This window comes from Chiloscyllium punctatum, chromosome 30 (assembly GCF_047496795.1).
Source record: "Chiloscyllium punctatum isolate Juve2018m chromosome 30, sChiPun1.3, whole genome shotgun sequence".
Taxonomy (NCBI): domain Eukaryota; kingdom Metazoa; phylum Chordata; class Chondrichthyes; order Orectolobiformes; family Hemiscylliidae; genus Chiloscyllium; species Chiloscyllium punctatum.
This window is the reverse complement of record NC_092768.1, coordinates 29,412,586-29,432,281: the sequence shown is the minus strand read 5'-3', so window position 1 is coordinate 29,432,281 and position 19,696 is coordinate 29,412,586. Positions and strand designations below refer to the sequence as shown.

The 19,696-nt window shown below is 41.7% G+C and overlaps 1 protein-coding gene across 6 annotated transcripts in view; it reads left to right on the top strand.

The window, feature by feature from the left end:
* Nucleotides 1-19,696, top strand: part of abcf1 (ATP-binding cassette, sub-family F (GCN20), member 1) — an 82,181-nt gene that overhangs the window by 49,717 nt on the left and 12,768 nt on the right. For all 6 annotated transcript variants that reach the window (XM_072550165.1, XM_072550167.1, XM_072550166.1 and 3 more), the window contains 9 exons: nucleotides 1,646-1,759; nucleotides 4,304-4,426; nucleotides 7,656-7,756; nucleotides 8,527-8,612; nucleotides 9,399-9,538; nucleotides 10,406-10,554; nucleotides 11,050-11,133; nucleotides 12,091-12,215; nucleotides 17,737-17,849. In XM_072550165.1, the coding sequence (XP_072406266.1) occupies nucleotides 1,646-1,759; nucleotides 4,304-4,426; nucleotides 7,656-7,756; nucleotides 8,527-8,612; nucleotides 9,399-9,538; nucleotides 10,406-10,554; nucleotides 11,050-11,133; nucleotides 12,091-12,215; nucleotides 17,737-17,849 (1,035 nt within the window). The remainder of the gene's footprint in view (nucleotides 1-1,645; nucleotides 1,760-4,303; nucleotides 4,427-7,655; nucleotides 7,757-8,526; nucleotides 8,613-9,398; nucleotides 9,539-10,405; nucleotides 10,555-11,049; nucleotides 11,134-12,090; nucleotides 12,216-17,736; nucleotides 17,850-19,696) is intronic.

Here is a 19,696-nt window from a genome sequence, read left to right as displayed (position 1 = left end):
AATTCCTTTTCCAGTGATAGAGTCATATATAGCACCTTACCAAGCCTCCTTTTTCAACATTTTTCAAGTTCGTGACTGCCGTTATATGGAATACAAGTGCACGTTTCATCTCATTGGGGTAGCGTGCTGGAAATTGAGCCCTGCTGTTTCTGGTGTCATTACAAAAGTTAAAGATTTCATAAAGTATTTAAAATTCTCCATTGGCAAGTCATTTAGACCCAGGTTTACAGGAACAGGTTTCTGTACTGAACTTTGAATAAATAGTCATTCTTCATAGATTCTAGTTACAGATAAACAATTATGAGCCATTGATATGTAATTCAACTTGATAAAACATTAACTTCCCTTTCTTATATATACAGACAGACACAAATAAACATGGGTGCTTTAGGTGGAGGGAAAGATCGGAAAGGCAATTTGGGTTCTTGTCCACAGGGTTTACTGAGATGATCAGTTTAGCTTAAGATTTGCTGCTCCTTGATTGTGCCATTTCAGTTACTTTTATTTGCAGGAGGCAAGAAATAGATACTGTTTCACACTTACAAAAAGTCACTGCTCACAGCAATTGATGAAGGGAAATAAATAGGGTTTTATTCCAGGCTTGAGGGCATTCTTATTGCAGAGAGAATGACAACCCTTCATTTCCAGAGGTCTGATGGCTCTGATCCAGATATTCACATCTACAAGCTGTTCAGCTCTCTGGGAGACGGAAAGCCATCATCATCAACAATAGGTCACTAATTAACAAATTAATCAGCTGCATATTGCTGGCCAAATCACATCTCTTGACTGCAACTGGACTTCCCTAACTGCTTGAACAAATGAGTGTAAACAGCACTTAGAATTTGTCAGGTAACTTGGATTTAAACAATCCTTTCCAAAGTCCTTGGTTTTTTCCACTTCAGACAAGTCAAAAATACAGAAAAATAAGATTTGTCTTTTACGTGCAGCAGATGCTGCTCCACCACCTGCTTTCCACTCCAGGAGGTACACCTTCTGAGCCTAGAGCTGCATTGCTGTTCCTTCACTGTGTTATTGAATTCAAAGTCTGGAACTCTGACTGTGCATGTACCTACACCAGTTGGACGGCAGCAGTTCAAGAAGTTGACTTGCTATTGTCTTCCCAAGGACAGTTACAGATGGGCAACATAGGCTGGACTTGTTCCATAAAGTTTATAATTGCATGAAGTACCTTTGGAAAAAAATTGCATTTTCCCATTTTGCACAGATGGGTCAGAGCCAGCGTAGCCCTAGCTGGGCAAGCAGTGTGAAACTTACCGTGCTCTCTTCATTTGGTTGTATAGTTGGAGCTGGCTGCGGTCCAGCAAGTCCTCGACAAATTTAGGAATTCCTGGTTCTCAGCTCTGCCAAAGCTGCTTTAATTACATTGAATATGGGTGTTTTTTTTTTAGGGACACTTCAGAGTCGAACACATTCAAACTAATAATTTCTCAGCAGCTTACTGTTGAGAGATTTCAAAGATAGTAGTTTTCTTTTAAGCTGACTTAAAACAAACATTTGGACTGAACTCAGAACAGAGGATGAGTTATATTTCTGTTCCTTCTACCATGTGAGAAGGTTATACACGCACAACTCAAACCCAGAAGCCGCCTGAGGTTTTTATTTTAACTCCCTGATAATGCAGATTGAAGCTAGTGAAGACGAAATGGAAATGGATGAAAAGGCTGCGAAGGAGAAGGCAACAGATGACAAATATGCCAATATGAGCAAAAAGGAGAAAAAGAAACTGAAGAAACAGGTAAGAATTATATTACCTTTTTTTAACATTTAAGCATTTCTATTTTGTAGTCCTTGGAAAAATCTGAAACTGAGTTGTGCTGCATTTTACCCGAGTGAAAAGGAGGGATTAGTTTGTTGCCCGCATGTGGTACTTTAATAGTTTACTGTGCTCCTAACATCTGCAAAGTTGAATTCTATGGTATCAGACAGTTGTGACCAGAAAGCAAAACCGAGGCTTTAACCAAAGCGAATGCTACAGTTTACTTTGGTCGCAAAAAGAGGAAGGACAAGTATTATTTGAAAGATGATAAATTAGGAAAGTAGCGATACAACACCAATCTGGGTGTCCTTGTGCACCGGTCTCTGAAAGTGAGCGTGCAAGTGCAGCAAGCGGTGAAAAAGGACAATGGTATGGCAACCTTCAAAGATAGAAATTTGAATACAGAAACAAGGATGTCTTGCTGCAATTGAGAGACCATACTTTGGAGCATTGTATGTAGTTTTGGTCTCCTTAGGTGAGGAAGGATGTTCTGGCTGCAGAAGGCGTGTACCTAAGGTTTGACAGATTCCTGGGTTGACAGGCGTGAAGAGAACCTGGATCAGTTAGGACTGTATTGCCTGGAAGAATGAAGGTGGGTGTTCTTGGGACTAGACAGGGTAAAGGCAGGAAGTGTTCTCAGTGAATGGGGAGTCCAGAACCAGCGTTCACAATCTCAGGATTTGGAGTAGGCTGTTTAGGACTGAGATGAGAAGAAGTTTCTTCACACAGAGAGTCATGAGCCTGTGGAATTCTCTGCCATTGAAAGCAGTTGAGGCCAGAACATTAACTATTTTCAAGGAGTTAAATATATTTCTTAGGACTAAATGGATCAAAGGACATGGGATAAACATGGGAACAGGGTACTGCATAGGATGATCAGGTCATGATTATATTGAATGTTGGAGCAAGAATAAAAGGCTGAATAGCTTACTCCTGTTCCTATTGGATTTACATTAGGAGTTAATGTGCCTCTTCATGCCTTTTTTTTGTGTGCTCCAAGAGGAACTGGTCCCACATCCACAATGTGTTATTGCAATTTCTAGCACTAAATGAAAGGAAGGTACCACGTTGAGCACTCAAGTTGTTCTCTTACATATGCACAACAATGCAAAGAAATGTTAAAGGTGCCATGATTACTCATCCATCCAATGGCTTTAGATATTATTATGTGCATGCTTGTGATGGTACCACGTGTGGATCTTTTGGGGGCAGGAGTTCAAGATGTGGACAGTGGTCTGATTTGCACAACACAGTCATAATTTTACTTGTGGGACAGTGACCACAGCTTCCCTGGCCTGTTGTCCAGTGATACCAAGTTGCTTTGATTTTCATTGGAAGATTGAAACTTGGGTCTTGACTTTGGTCATTTACCTATTTTCAGTTAACTGGGAGATGGCACCGTGATCAATTATGAGGGGAGTGACTTGTGCTCCACGAGGGTGGGGGTGGGGTGGGGGGGGGGGTCTTTTAATGAGTGTGCTTTGTTGGCACTCGGTTCGCTGGTGTACTTTGGAAGGATGTTTTATCCTGTGGGCTCAAGATGTTTAAGTCTGCTCGAGCTAGAAGTCGTTCAAGTTGCATTGGCCTCTGTTGAAATTGCCCTCATGCTATCCCATAGGTGTAAGTGTACCATGTTTGTGTGTATTGTTCTGAGTCCCATTGAGAACCACTACTGTGCTATTGGATAGATTGGGTAATTGAAGCCATGGTCATTCTATTATGCTGAAATGGTACCTACTAATTTTTGTCTGAGGTCCACTTCCACCTTGACTTTGGCTGGGTAGTGTTCTGTTGTTGGCTGTTATGTCAAGGAGTTTTTGGCATTGGGTCTTGCATGATTGGTTGACCACAGACTGGACGTGATCTTTTTTTCCTGCCCTTTCTGCATGGCTGAAAGAACAGTCTTGGCAAGATTTAGTCAAAGTCGACATTTTTTGAATGAGACTTCCAGGGCGCAAAGATCTTTAATGAGTATCCTGAAGTTATTTAACCTGCAGAGCCAGAGCTAATTCAAAAACTTATGCAAAGAGCTGTGAGAAAGGAGGTCACTGATGTAAATATTGAAGACAGCCAATGCTGATTGCTGTGAGATCAATTATTGCAGGGCTTCCCAAAGTGGGAATTGGCCATGACTAATTTATCTGTTATTTCTTCAAGTATAAATATAAAATTGGGTTGGGAATAAAATTTTGATGCCAGTGTGGAACCCTATGATTGTGAACATTTATTCGCAGAGACCTATTTACAACCTCTTTCTTTTTGTAGGGTCTCTCTTAGGGTTGTTAACTCGTGCTTATCAACAGCTCGACTTCTTCACTCGGTAAACAGTGGTCAATGTATTTCTGTTTAAGATTGGCAATTTCACAGACCTGTTTGGACTAGTGGAAAAAGACATGGAAGTGGAAATGTTATAAGACACTAAAGTAGTTTCATAACTTGCTAAAAAAAAATGGATCAGTGGTGTATTGGAAAGTAGGATTGTAAAGTATAATTTGTCCTAATGTCTCCTCAAATTCTCTCCAGATTGAATTTCAACGTCAAGTAGACATCTTGAAATCTTCAAATGATGCCGAGGGTGACTTCTCTGTATCACAAGCTGAACAATCATCAAGACAAGCCATGTTGGAGAATGCATCAGATATCAAGGTACTATTGAGATATCCTGACCTGGCAGTTAGTTTTGGACCATGTTGAGATTTTGATGGTAATGGTTGACTGAGTTGAGCCACCTGAATTTAAGATACTGAACTGACCCAGTGCTCTAGCACCAGTTGCTGTTGGATTATGTACCAGGCTTCCTTCCTCAATAATGGTGTGCTTGACAGAACAAATTGACCTAAAGTCTTTCCACATCAGTATTTCTCAAAATATTTGACATACCTTCTACATTGCAGTGCAGTGACTTCGACTAGTTTGATTTACACATTGTTACATTTTCACAATTCCACAGTCTACGAGTGCTGCACTGAAATGTTGTATCAGATTGTGCACTCAATTTCCCTATGTGAGCTTCAGACCTATAAGCATCCTACTCACTAATGTTACTAACAAATCAAACTAGTAAGATCTCTGCAGGTGTAGGCAATGTGGCCAGAAAAGGTGCAGGAAAATGGAAGAGTAATGACTTTTTCTTTTTTTAAGGTCATTTTTGTGAAAAGTTTTGTTCTGAAGATCAAGTGTAGGTCATCTTTTAGAATTAGCCACATTAATTGCCGACTGATTCCACAATATCTAACTTAATTCCAGTTAATAAGTGTGTTCATGATCACGTGTGATTTTACAAAAAACTTGTATTATTGAGTTGTCTGAATGTAAATCTCTAGTTTGAGGAGGTGTCACCAGAAATAAGCTATTCTGATTTAATTTGAATTTTCCTCTTTTAAATAATTACTTCTGTCCTAATTTCCTGTGGTGCCACAAGCCTGTTGGAAAGATACAAATCACCTAGATGAAAGCTGACCGCTGAAGCACTTGTCTCACAGCTTTATCACATTTTGACTTCTTTGATAATGCTGCACGGTTTTGTGCAGTTTGTCTTAGAACCTTGAACAATAGAGCGCAGAACAGGCCCTTTGGCCCTCAGTACTGACCTGTGAACTAATCTAAACCCATCCCCCTACACTATCCCATCATCATCCATGTGTTTATCCAAGGATGCCTAATCTGCCAAATATGGCTGAGTTAACTACATTAGCAGGCAGGGTATTCCACACTCTTACCACTCTCTCTGAGTAAAGAACCTCCCTCTGACATCTGTCTTAAAGCTATCACCCCTCAATTTATAGCTATGCGCCCTCTTACAAGCTGATGTCATCATCCTAGGAAAAGAACTTTCACTGTCTACCCTATCTAATCCTCTTATCATCTTGTATGTCTCTATCAAATCCCCTCTTTAGCCGCCTTCTTTCCAGTGAGAATAGACCCGAGTCTCTCAGTCTTTCCAGAAGTGGATATTGCAGATGCTGGCAATTAAAGATTTATAGTCAAGATATGTGGTTGAAGATGTGCTCCAACGCATCTCATCCTTGTCCTGCATTTCTGTCTTCGAACCCCACCCCTCCAACCACAAGAAGGACAGAACCCCCTGGTCCTCACCTTCACCCCACCAACCTCCGCATAATTTGCATCATCCGCCAACATTTCTGCCATCTCCAAACGGATCCCACCACCAGGGATGTATTTCCCTCCCCAACCCTATCCACTTTCTGCAAAGACGTCCTCCGTGATCTACCTCGTCAATCCACGACCCCAACAACCCATCCTCCTCTCTCGGCACCTTCCTACAGGAATTGCAAAACCACCTCCCTCACTTCTGTCCAAGGCCCCAAAGGAGCCTTCCACATCCATCAAAGTTTCATCTGTTCTTGCACACGTGTCATTTATGGTATCTGTTGCTCCCAATGCGGCATCCTCTCTATTGGGGAGACCAGATGCCTTCTTGCAGAGCACTTCATAGAACATCTCTGGGACACCTGCACCAATCAACCCCCACTGCCTCATGGCTGAACATTTCAACTCCCCTTCCCACTCTGCTGAGTACATGCAGGTCCTGGGTGGCCTCCACCGCCACTCCCTCACCACCCGATGCCTGGAGGAAGAACGCCTCATTTACCGCCTCAGGACCCTTCAACCCCATGGCATCAATGTGGACTTCACCCGCTTAGTCATTTCCCCTCCCCCACTTTACCCCAGTTCCAACATTCCAGCTCAGCACCACCGTCATGACCTGTTCCACCTGTCGATCTTCCTTCCCACCTTTCTGCTCCACCCTCCTCTCTGACTTATGAACTTCACCCCCACCTCCATCCACCTATTGCACTCTCAGCTACCTTCTCCCCCGCCCCACCCCCTCCCATTTATCTCTCCTCCACTGAGGTTCCCAGCCTCATTCCTGATGAAGGGCTTTTGCCCAAAACGTGGATTTTCCTGCTCCTCAGATGCTGCCTGACCTGCTTTTCCAGCACCACTCTAATCTTGACGTTTTCCTCATAAGACCTTCCCTCCAGACCAGACAACATCCTGGTAAATCTCCTGTGCACCTTTTCCAATGTTTCCACATCCTTCCTGTAATGGGGCGACCAGAACTGTACACAATATTTCAAGTGCGGCCACACTAGCGTTTTGTATAGTTGCAGCATGACGTTACGGCTCTGGAACTCAATCCCTCTACCAATAAAATCTAACACACCTTATGCCTTCTTAACAGCCGTATCAACCTGGGTGGCAACAGTCAGGGATTTATGTACATAGGCTCCAAGATCCCTCTGCACATCCACACTGCCAAGAATCGTTCCAGTGATGTAGTATTCTGCCTCCCTGTTATTCTTCCCAAAGTGAATCACTTCACATTTATCTGCATTGAAGTCCATTGGCCACTATGATTTGCCATTTGCCGTTTTGGCAGCTATCACTCTTGAATTTAGCAATGTGTCATTTTAGCTGGTACAGTAGTTGAGACTTAATGTTTGGCTGCAGTCCCACTCAATCAGGCAGTTGAAGTTTGGAGAGGAGAGACTGACTTTCTGCTTGTGACTTACAATCCAGTAGTTCCTATTTGAGATGGTGTTCAGCCTGGTGTCAATGAAGGCAAAATTGGGCTGTGCTGCAATTTTCCCCCGTAGTTGAATAGTTTGTCAATACCTACACAAAAGATAACAATTTTTGTAAAGATCCTGCAGAGGTCTTGATACCTGTTAGTGTATTTCATGAGCTGAGAAGAGAAAGGTTGAGGAAGAAAAATTTGTAGCCAGTAAACGTCAGTACACGACTGGAACTTGAAGAAGCGTGTTGAACTAATGCAAAACTTCTTCTCAGTTTTTTTTTCTGGAAACTGCATACTTTTTAAATGGACCTGAATCTCTCTTTCATTTTTCAGCTGGAGAGGTTTAGCATTTCAGCTCATGGGAAAGAACTCTTCATCAATGCTGACCTACTCATTGTGGCTGGTAGGCGATATGGTCTAGTTGGACCCAATGGGTAAGTTGGAAAATAAGGCAATTTTCTGTCTTGTTCTGCTTTAAAGACCTTGGTCTTTTTATCAGTCACTGGACCATCTGCCCTGCTTTACAAAGCTGCAACACTTTGCATTGCAGTATATACAGCCCACATCCAGTGAATTAACTAATGTGTGTGGTCTCTCACAAGCCAGGAATGTGTTGCGCCTAAGGTAAAAAGTAGTGTCCTCTTTAATTGTGTACATGCACAGAAAACTTCAAGTCACAGCTCACAAAGGGAAGTTGGAGGGAACATTGCACCCAAATGCATGTCTTAGAGAGGCAAGTGACAAAACTAAAATGCAATAATTTCGGTCATGTGACAAGGACAGGCATTTCACCTCAGTGGGCTAATTGGCAGGTTATTAAGCTATCAGTATAACTTTACCCTCACCCATCAGAGTTTCCATTGGGAGGTGATGAGGTAACTGTAAAACAAGTATCTTCTCTTTTTAGCACAATAGGTCTTAATGAGCTTCATTGTTGATGACTGGAGGCAGTCAGCTTGTTTCCAAATCCTTTGTGTCAGCTTTTTTGCTGATTTAATGCAGGGGGTTTATAAGCTTCTGGAAATATGACCATGGCGTCAGCCTATGCTGTTTTGTGTCCGGGAAGGTTGTCTATTTATAAAAAAAGTAGAAATTAAACTAAAACAATACCAAAGAGAATGCAGTTTTCTGTGTGATTTCTCCTCTTGTCTTCCGGCTATGATAAGAGGAACACTGCACTAACCTTGTGCCTTCTCTTTATCAGCAAGGGTAAGACAACACTGCTAAAGCACATCCAAAACAGAGTGCTGAATATACCTCCTAACATTGATGTGCTGCTTTGTGAACAAGGTAAGCCAAGTTTGACAGGGGTCAGTTAACGAGAGAAATCAATTTGGTCTTGCTGCTGATTACCATCAGACAAGTAATCCACTAGGCTGTGTCTGAGGGATGTAAATTCTTAGCCCACCAGAGTAGCTCGTAATTAGGTTCATAAATCTGGAATTGAAAAGCTAGGCTTAGTTTTCATGGTCACCATTGCTGTCATTGATTGTCATAAAAAATAAGTTATCTGGCTCACTAATATCTTTTAGGGAAGGAAATTTACTGTGTGATCTAGCCTGCATGTGACTCCAGACCCATAGCATTGTGATCAAACTTTTACTCTTCTAAACCCACTATAGAAAAGTTACTTGATTGCAACAGTTCAAGAAGACCACTCATTACCCCCTTCACAAGGATTGTAACATGTGACACACACATACCAACAAAGAATAGGAAGAAAACTTCTTAACACCCTTCCCAAGCAGCTTGGGTATTGCAGTAGCTTGTTCCACCTGGGTATTAACCACCCTTGATGTTTCAGTATATTCCAAAAAACTTTGTTGCCAGTGCCTTTTTTTTTCTGAGATCATTTAAAACGTAGTGTCTTCTACACCAAATGTCTGCCTCGTACATTGAGTTGTAAAGAATATGCACCATTTAAGTAGAAGCCTTGTAAAAGCCATCCCCATGCCTTGCTGCAAGGGGGAAATAGGTTTGACACACAATGAGGAAGGAGAGATACGAGATACAGAAACATGTATTAATGAAAGTGATCATTGAGCTGACTACTTTTTGTGGACCTTTTATCCTCAGAGGTAAGGGCTGATGACACAGCAGCAGTCGATGCTGTTCTGAAAGCTGATACGAAGCGGCTAAAACTTTTGGAAGAAGAAAAGCAGCTTCAGGCTCTCTTAGAGAAGGGAGATGATCAAGCTGGTGAGAGGCTGCAAAAGGTGAGCATTTAGGCTACAGTCAACCTTTCTAACCGCTTCTTCCCAATCTGATTGGTTGACAAACTATGATTTGAATTGCCCTGACTTGCACAGAAGCTAGCAGACAGTAACTCCCCAAGCTGCCTTAAATAACACGTTCCAAACTGGTGACCTCTACCATCTGACAGGGCAAGAGCAGCAGATATGTGGTCACACCGCTATGTGCAAATTCTCCTCCTGAATCATACACCATCCTGACTTGGAGTGATATTGCTATTCTTTCACCATCACTGGGTCAAATTCTGGAACTCTCTTCCTACAGCAGTGTGGGTTTCCTGGCACTGCAAGGATTGCAGTGGTTTAAGACACCAGCTCACCACCAATTCTGTGGAATAGTTAGGGGCAGGTGATAAATATTGGTCAGTGATACATGACATGAAAAATTAACAACTTTAAAGAAAGGTCCTCCAGATTTTATCATACACATTTGAAAGTCAGTTATGAGATTATGGTTCAAACCTCCCTTCATGACTTGTGCGTAGAATTAAAAATTTGTGCAGTACCAAAGAACAGCTGCATTGTATTGTTAGAGATGCCATACATAGAGTGACCTTTTTTGAATGTGGATTATTTTCTAAAATAATCTCAGGAGACTTGGGTGTAGGTTAATGATTGTTGGGTTTTTTTTTGCCAATCAATGTATTGGGAGAGGACCACCCAGAGAAGACTTTTTGTGAACAATTGTGAGGAATAAATGGGATGGGATCCTCCCAATCCTCTATTCAGTTTGTCTCTTCCTGCAATTCCCAACTTTGTAAGTAGTGTGCAGTCTGTTATGAAGTTGATATTGAGAGCTCTATAGTGACTAGCTGTGTATGTCTTTTGTAGGTATATGAGGAACTGCGAGCTACAGGTGCTGCTGCAGCAGAAGCTAAAGCCCGTCGAATCCTGGCTGGTCTGGGCTTCACTCCTGAGATGCAGAATCGGCCCACTAAGAAATTCTCCGGAGGATGGCGAATGAGAGTGTCATTGGCTAGGTAAGCAAAGAACTGGTAAGGAAGGGGTGGTCAATGGTACTTGATGCTATGATAGGGCATAAAAGGTATGAAAGATGAGAAGCTGCTTCTGTTCAGGATTCATGAGGAAGTATGTTTTCATTTTGGAATGGGTGGGATGAGTGAATGTCTGTCTCTGAATAGAAAGGAAATGGAGTTAGCACTGTCTGAGTCAGGCCTGGCGAAGGCAAAAAGAGGATAAAGATCGTGTCTGATTCATGTGAATGGAAGCTGTGTGAAGACGAGGACAATAATTCTGGGAAGGTGAGGATGGGAGCAGCATATAATTAGGATTGCTTCTGGAGATGAGGGAGAGAATAAGCATCTTTTGTCTGCTGACTTTGCTGATCTGCTGAACCAAACATAGTAATTTTACTGCATAGTGATTTGAAGGAAGTGACAGCAGAAAGCCTGATGGTTTTTTTCGACGATAAGCTTTGCAATGTGGTCCTTATTGTGGTTCCCTGTGCATTACAGAGCCCTGTTTATGGAACCCACATTATTGATGTTGGATGAGCCCACAAACCATCTGGACCTTAATGCAGTCATTTGGCTTAACAAGTAAGTATGATGTAGATAGTGCAGGTTCAAAGATCTGCTGTGCTATTTTAAAATTTCAAACTCTCAATTCACAAATCTGTTTAAACTCAGATCATCCATCCACAGATCTTGCATGGGAGACAATCAATCTGATATCTATAGGTATAAGGATAAGAAAATCTCTCCATAAATGTTTTTAGCCTCTGGCCATATTTCCAGAGCGTTAAACCCAAGTTGCTGCGGGTGACACAATCTTTGGTTTATATCTATTTTGACTGAGTGTTCAATGTGGCTCCAGAATTATCAGTCACTCTTACAACAGTGGGTATGTGAGTTGAATGCTCATCTGAAAACAGTGGCAGTGATCTTCTATCCTTTGAATTTCAACCAAGCACCGACAGTGAGAATTATAAAACGTGACAATGAAATGAAGCCAACAGTTGGAATTAGTTTCTTTCTAACAGGAATAGTATTTAAATTGTGTGCCCATTGAGCTGTTCAAAACTTTTTAAAATTAAAAAGTGTTGGTGTGCAGTATGTGTTTTTGAATTTGCATGATCTGCAGTTTACATGAAGACTTTCTTCTGAATGTCAACATCACTGTCACCTTTATGATTCAATGTCCAAGCAAACTGGAGATTGTTGGTGTGAAATAAAATTGGGCAAATAGAGACCTGTTTCATCAAATCAATTGCGACTGGACTACTAAATTGTCATCATTTGTATAAGCTCTCCGAAATTGGTTGGTTATTAGTAATAATAGACTATCCCGTTTTGTGGGACTTATAATTTTCTCACTTACACTGCTCACCCATGTCAAGAACAAAACAGTGGTAGAATTGTGAGAGGGCAAAAGGGAGTTGGATGAGGGCTTAAATCATTTGAAATGGTAATATAGTGAGTCACCCCAACGACCATCTGAACTACTCTTCATTGTGTGACTTTGAACTGTACTTACATACTGTCTGTCATTCTCAGCTACCTTCAAACCTGGAAGAAAACTCTACTAATTGTGTCCCATGACCAGGGCTTCCTGGATGACGTCTGTACAGATATTATTCATCTGGATGCTCAAAAGCTCTTTTACTACAGAGGGAACTACAGTAAGTGGAACAACAACAGGGAAAGTGCTGTGTATTGGATTGCATGTTCAGAAAACTGGTGAAAAATCTCTCATTTGATTCAAAAATGATGAACCTGGAGTTGCATGGGTGACTGCAGCTCCTCCAAAAATGAAAAAAACTCTTGACATCCACCAGGACAAAGTGGTCTGTTAGATTGCCACAAGTATCCCAGCCTCGGGTGACTGCCTGTGTGGAATTTGCACATTCTACCTGTGTCTGTGTGGGTTTCCTCTGGGTGCTCCAGTTTCCTCCCACAGTCCAAAGATCTTCAAGTTAGCTGGATTGTCCATGCTAAATTGCCCATAGTGTTCAGGGATCTGTAGGTTAGGTGCATTAGTCAGGGGTAAATGTACAGTTTTAGGGTAGGGGAATTGATCTGGATGGGTTAATCTTTGGAGGGTCGATGTGGACCCATTGGGCCAAATGGCCTGTTTTCACACTTTAGGGATTCTATGATTCTTTATTCTCTCCTTCCATCATTGACACTCAGTTGCAGCAGTGTGTGCTGTCTACAAGATGTAATGCAGAAACTTACCAAAGCACCTGAGACTTAATTGTCCAAACCCACCCACTGCAATCTAAAACAAAAAAGGCAGCAAACTGTTGGAAACAGCTATCCCCTGCAAGTTCCCCTCCAAGTTACTCAATAATATTGAAACATAAGTTTCAAAGTTTGTGAGAAGATTTGTAGCTCGGGTGCTCGTTGTTGTGGTTCTGTTCGCCGAGCTGGGAATTTGTGTTGCAGATGTTTCGTCCCCTGTCTAGGTGACATCCTCAGTGCTTGGGAGCCTCCTGTGAAGCGCTTCTGTGATCTTTCCTCCGGCATTTGTAGCGGTTTGAATCTGCCGCTTCTGGTTGTCAGTTCCAGTTGTCCGTTGCAGTGGTCGGTATATTGGGTCCAGGTCGATGTGTTTATTGATTGAATCTGTGGATGAGTGCCATGCCTCTAGGAATTCCCTGGCTGTTCTCTGTTCGGCCAACTAGCCACGAAACGACACGACCAGCTATCCTTAGTAGCCACACACGCAGATGACAAGCATCATGAATTCGACTGGGACAACACTACTATTATCGGACAAGCCAAACAGAGAACAGCCAGGGAATTCCTGGACCCAATATACCAACCACTGCAGCGGACAGCTGGAACTCACAACCGGAACCGGCAGATTCAAACCACTATAAATGCCGGAGGAAAGATCACAGAAGTGCTTCACAGGAGGCTCCCAAGCGCTGAGGGTGTCACCTAGACAGGGGACAAAACGTCTGCAACACAAATTCTCAGCTCGGCAAACAGAACTACAACAAGAAACATAAGATTGTTTGGGACTTGTCAGACGAGATGCAGAAAAGTTGTTTCTCCTTAAGGGGCAGGCTAGGACAGGAGATTACTGCGTTAAAACAGGAATGATAGAAAAATTTGTGTGATTTCTTAACACAGGGATGTAGAGGCTGAGATAGACATACTGATTATTCAGTAAAGGAATCAAGGGTTATGGAAAGTGGACTTTAGGATTATCAGATCAGCCATGAGCTCATTGGTAGAAAGGACTCTATGATTACAATAGTCTACATCTGCTCCTTCATTTTGAGTATCAGGACTTGAAAGTATGTAATTGTTCTGTCCTTGTTACTGGTTCAAAATCCTGGGACTCCCTCCCCGGCAGCGCTGCGGCTGTTCTTATCTCAAATGGATTGCAATGGTCAAAAAGTCAGTTCACCACCACCCTTCAAAGGGCAGTTATGGATGGACAATAAATTCTGGCCTAGCCAGTATCACCAACATCCCAGGGATAATTATTTTTAAAAATGTAAAGTTTCACAGAGATCACTATTTTAAAAAAATCAACAATTCATTGTGGTGCAAAGGATCATATTTCAGTCAATGCAAATTGGCCAGGAGGAAATTGCACCCGAGAGGGAAATGTAAAGGAACTTCAGCCAAAACAAAAATGTAGCAAAATTGTAAATGTGTTTATTAAAAATGTGGAAACAATTGTAAAGCACTGACAATGCTGAAAGAAGAGCAGATAATGCCAGACATCCATCAACAGATATCAACTCTGTTTCTCTCTTTTGCTGGTGCTTCTCGTATTTTCTGTTTTGTCATTTGATTTTTTTCCAACAAGAAGCTGAGTCGTTTTCCCCTTGGAATTACTGACTAAGGAAGGACGTTGACACAATGTAAACAGCTTAATATAGAGCAGAGGCGGGGCCCAAGAAGCCTTGATTATTGTTTGATGGCCATTTGGTGAAGTACACGTAGCTCAACATTTGATGAGAAGATGTTCAAGTTTAATTCAGCCAAGCAGCCTGTTTGCATTGACTAATATATATACGAATGAAACTGCTAAACAATGCCTAATAATCCATTTCATAGTTGTGAAGCCTTAATAATGCATTTACTCCGCACTCAACTGCAGAGATGAAAACTAATTAGTTGAACACCTACCCCACCCCAAACCTTCTGCACCCCAGCAATTCAAATAGAAACTATTGCATCAAAACAAAAACAAAGTGCTGGAGAAACTCAAATCTGACAGCATCTGTAGAGAAAGAAACAAAATTAAATATTTTGAATTGAATTTGAGTCTTCTGTGGATCTGAAGTGAGGTAGGAAAGTGGATTTTATACTGTAGATAAGAGAGCAGTAGAACAGAGGGAAATGTTTGAGGGCAAGGGAGATTAGAAATCAGAGGTGTCACAGAACAAAAGACAAAGTTAGTGGCAATGGTTGTAGAGAAGAACCAAAGCATAGATCCACAATTGACTTGTATAAGGAGGCAAAACCATGAGAACAAGGCACTGGATGGTAAGGGGAGAAAAATATCAAAATGGAAGACCAAATTTATGGACTGAAATTGTTCCACTGCATTAAGTCCTGAAGACTGTAAAGTGCCTAATTGCAAAATGAAATACTGTTCCTCCTGTTTATACCAGCCTTTATTGATTGCTGAAGCAGGTCTCGGATAAATCGGAGCATGAAAACAGGATAGTTTATTGAGATGTGAAGCAACTAGAGGTTTGGGGTCATGGAGCAGACTGAGCTGAAATGTTCTACAAAGCAGACATCCAGTCTGCACCTGGTCTATAAATGTAAAGGACCATCCTGTGTGTGTGTGTGTTTGTGTAAATGTAGAACTTTGTTTTACCACTACCCTTCAATGTCTTGTCTTTATCTTGCTTTGGATCTTCAACTTCTCTCATGTGTAAATAATAGCCAGTAATCGAAGCAATACCAGACAAAAGTCAGTGAGGAGGTTGACTGGAGATGAGAGAGTACACATTAATATTTCCATAATGTGCAAGATTTATATCAGATTTTATATAGGATGTGCCTAAAGCTGAATTATTTTCTAAATACAGGGTCTTTTTCCTGGAGTGGGGAAGTCCAGAACTTGAGGGCATACGTTTAGGGTGAGAGGGGAAAGATTTAAAAGGGAGCAACTTTTTCACGCAGAGGGTGGTGTGTGTATGGAATGAGCTGCTAGAGGAAGTAGTGGAGGCTGGTACAATTACAACATTTAAAAGGCATCAGGAAAGGTTTAGAGGGATATGCCAAGTGCTGGCAAATAGGACTAGATTAATTTAGGATACCTGGTCAGCATGGACGAGTTGGACTGAAGGGTCTATTTATATGCTGTACTTTTTTATGATTCAATGACTTTAAATGGGAATGGGACAGGGGAGTTCTAGTTCAAGTTTCTTTTAAGATTAATGTGCAGGTTCACTTGGTAGTTAAGAAGGCAAATGCAGTGTTAGCATTCATTTCAAGAGGGCTAGAATACAAGAGCTGCTGAAGTTGAACAAGGCTGTGGTCAGACCATACTTGGAATATTGCGACCAGTTTTGGGCCTTGTTTCAAAGGAAGGAAATGCTGGCATTGGAGGGGGTCCAGAGAAAATTTACAAGAATGATTCTGGGATGAAGAGCTATTGTGAACTCTGAGTCTGTATACAGTGGAGTTTAGAAGAATGAGGGGAGAGTCTCTTTGCCACTTACAGAATACTAATAGGCCTGGCTAGAGTGGATGTGGACAAGATGTTTCCACTAGCAGGAGAGACTAGGACCTGAGGGTATGGCCCTCAGGGTGAAGGGATGAACCTTTTAGAACTGAGCTGAGGAGGATTTTCTTCACCCAGAGGGAGGTTAACCTGTGAAATTCCTCAACAGAGGCTGTGGAAAAAACAATGACTGCAGATGCTGGATACCAGATTCTGGAGTAGAGTGGTGCTGGAAAAGCACAGCAGTTCGGACAGCATCCGAGGAGCAGTAAAATCGACATTTTGGGCAAAAGCCCTTCATCAGGAATACAGGCAGAGAGCCTGAAGGGGGAGCGATAAATGAGAGGAGGGTGGGGCTGGGGAGAAAGTAGCATAGAGTACGATAGGTGAGTGGGGGAGGGGATGAAGGTGATAGGTCAGGGAGGCTGTGGAAGCCCAGTCATAGAATGTATTTAAGTCTGAAATGGATAGGTTCTTGATTAGTAAAGGGACCATGAATAGTGTTTTGGGAAGAAGGCAAGAGAATAGGGTTGAGAAATACATTGGCCATAGTGCGGCAGACTCAACAGGTTATTTCTTCTCCTTGTCTTATGGTACCTCCCAAGACTCAGGTCTAAATCATCAATGCAGTGCCAATTAGATGAATACCACTGGTTAAGATGACTGTGATACCAAACAGGCATAACAGATTGCAGTTCATCGTAAATAACTGCACATGAGGGAACAGGGTTATAATCTGAAGGAAATATCACTGCACATCACTGTTAGACATTACCTCCCCTCCTCTCTCACTCTCTAGGCTTTGAACCCTGTTACCTCAAGCTCTGACTACTTGTTCATTTCCAGTTTCCTTTACTCTGCCTTTACAGCCAGCTGGGGCTTTCAGATCTGAGCCTCTTGGCCATTTTACCTTTTCTTCAGAACTCACTTTTCAAATATGCTGCTTTGACCAAGTTTGTGGGAATGTGTCCTCGTCTCCTCATTTAACTTGGTGTCGTTGTTTTTCTGATTATACTTGTGTGAACCGCCTTGAAATTTTGTATTACATTAAAAATGTTACGCACACAGATTTAAAGAGTACTTGTGTTCGGATTGGTGAATGGTTACAGTTGACGTGAATAATTCAAGTTTGACTAGTGGGAAAGAGAAGCTCTGAGGAATCATGTTGTTCATGTCCCGTGTCACGTTAAATGCAAAAGGGATTGCTTGCTTCCTCTGCTACAAATTCTCAATGCCCAAAGGAAACTAAGTTCTGTTTTTTTTTCACACAGTTGTTTTCCTTGTCTTCCCTTTCTCAATACACTTACAGGGCTCACAGCATCACTGTTTTGCAGCTGATTTTCAAATGTGTGTGTAAATTTGTGACATACATCTCCTAAAGGAACATAGAGCTCCATCCTACCTACTTGTGTAGTATTTGTGTGCACGTGTAGATTCCTTTTTTGAGGAGGAACTGAATGTGACTCTTCTAATTCCTGTTTATTTTGTGCCTAAACCAGATACCTTTAAGAAGATGTACCAACAGAAACAAAAGGAACTGCTGAAACTTTATGAGAAACAGGAAAAGAGGCTTAAAGATCTAAAGGCGGGAGGCAAGTCAACTAAGCAAGCGGTATGTGATGCTGACAAAATACTGCAGATTTGGCGGCTTCAGTCTCTTTGTAATGGGGTAGATCATCAAGTGAATAGAGGTCTACATAATGAAGAAAGCTATTCAGCTCATTACGTCTGTGGTGGTCCAAAAGAAATACCTAACTATTATTCCATTTTCCAGCACTTGGCAGTGCATGGCGCATCTAAACACTGCTTAAATGTTATAAGGATTTATGCTTCTACTGTCCTTAAGGCAGCGAGGTCCAAGTTCCCAACCACCCTCTGGGTGAAAGAAATTTTCCTCACTGCCTCTAAACCTTTCTGTCCCTTAACTTTAAATCTATGTTCCTTAGTCACTGATCAATCCACCAAGAGGAAATGTTCTTCCTGTCTACCCTGTGTATGCCTCTCATAATTTTATGCATTTCAATCATGCCTCCATTCAGTCCCCTCTGCTCAAAGAAAAACAACCACAGACTTCCAATGTCTGTCCATGACTCAAACTGTTCTGTGTTCCTCCTATTCTGTCATCTCATGCATCTTTGATTTCCCCTATTGCATTATTAGTTGTTGTAGTTCCAACTATCTAGCCCTTAGACACTGTGGTTCCCTTATAACAGGACATATTATGTAATGGTGCCATGTAAATACAAGTTGTTGTATTCCCTTCATTCCATGACTTGAGCTTGTAAAATCAAGACACACACTTCAATGTAGTATGGAGTGAGTGTTGTCTTGTTACAATGTGTCCTCTGGTTGATTGAGATGTTAAACCAAGTCTCATGCTGCAAATACTCAATTTTACCTTCAGCCTCGTGGCTATGCATGAGCTGGCAGCCTGCCTAGTTTTAAGTTGCAGTTGAGTCATACTTTCCTTTCTGACAGCTTCAAGGAGGTCCATCGCATGATGGAAATAATATTTTTTTCTTGTAATTCTATTTCCCTCTCATTTTGTTGATTCAAATGAGCAGTTTCTGTTTCCCATCATCTTTCAACCTAATTGCAAAAGCTTGGAGTCTTTATCCATGTCCTGTAAACAGCTTTATTTCTCGATAATTGGGTTGAAATGGATCTTGTTCAGTGCATTAAGTATGAGTTGGGATGTCACGTTGCTGACCATGATTATGGATAACATCGTATATATTCTGTATTGGTAAGGGCCATCTTTAGAATACTGCCTTCAATTCTGGTCGCCTTTCTATAGGAAGGATGTTTTTAAACTTGAGACAAGGCAGAAGAGATTGGCAAACATGTTGTCGGGACTGGACGGTTTGAGTTATAGGGAGAAGATGAATAGGCTGGGGCTTTTTCATTAAGAGCCTCAGTGTCTGAGGCTAAACCTTAGAGATGTTTATAAAATCATTATGGGCATGGATAGGGTTCTTAGGGTTGGGGAGTCCAAAACTAGAGGGCATAGATTTATGGTGAAAGGGGAAAGATTTATGAAGGACCTGAGGGGTAACTTTCTCACAGAGAGTGGTTGGTGGATGGAATGAACTGTCCGAAGGAACAGTACAGGCTGGTACAATTACAATATTTTCAAAGGCATCTGGTTGGGTATATGAATAGGAAGGGTTTAGAGGTTGATGCACCAGTACTGGCAAATGGGACTTGGTCAGATTGGGATGTCTGGCTGGCACAGCCAAGTTGGTCCGAGGGTTCTGTTTTCGTGTTATATGGCTATGTATCTTTTTTTAAATGGATGGTGATGGTGTAGGAGCACATGTGACACAGTGACTGAAGTTAAATGGCTGTAAAAATGGTCAATCACACTTTATATCTAAACTGTAGAGTATCTTGTCTTGTTGGAAGAAACACTGAGCTGGTTATTACATGCATTTCTCAAATATGAATAATATTCAAATA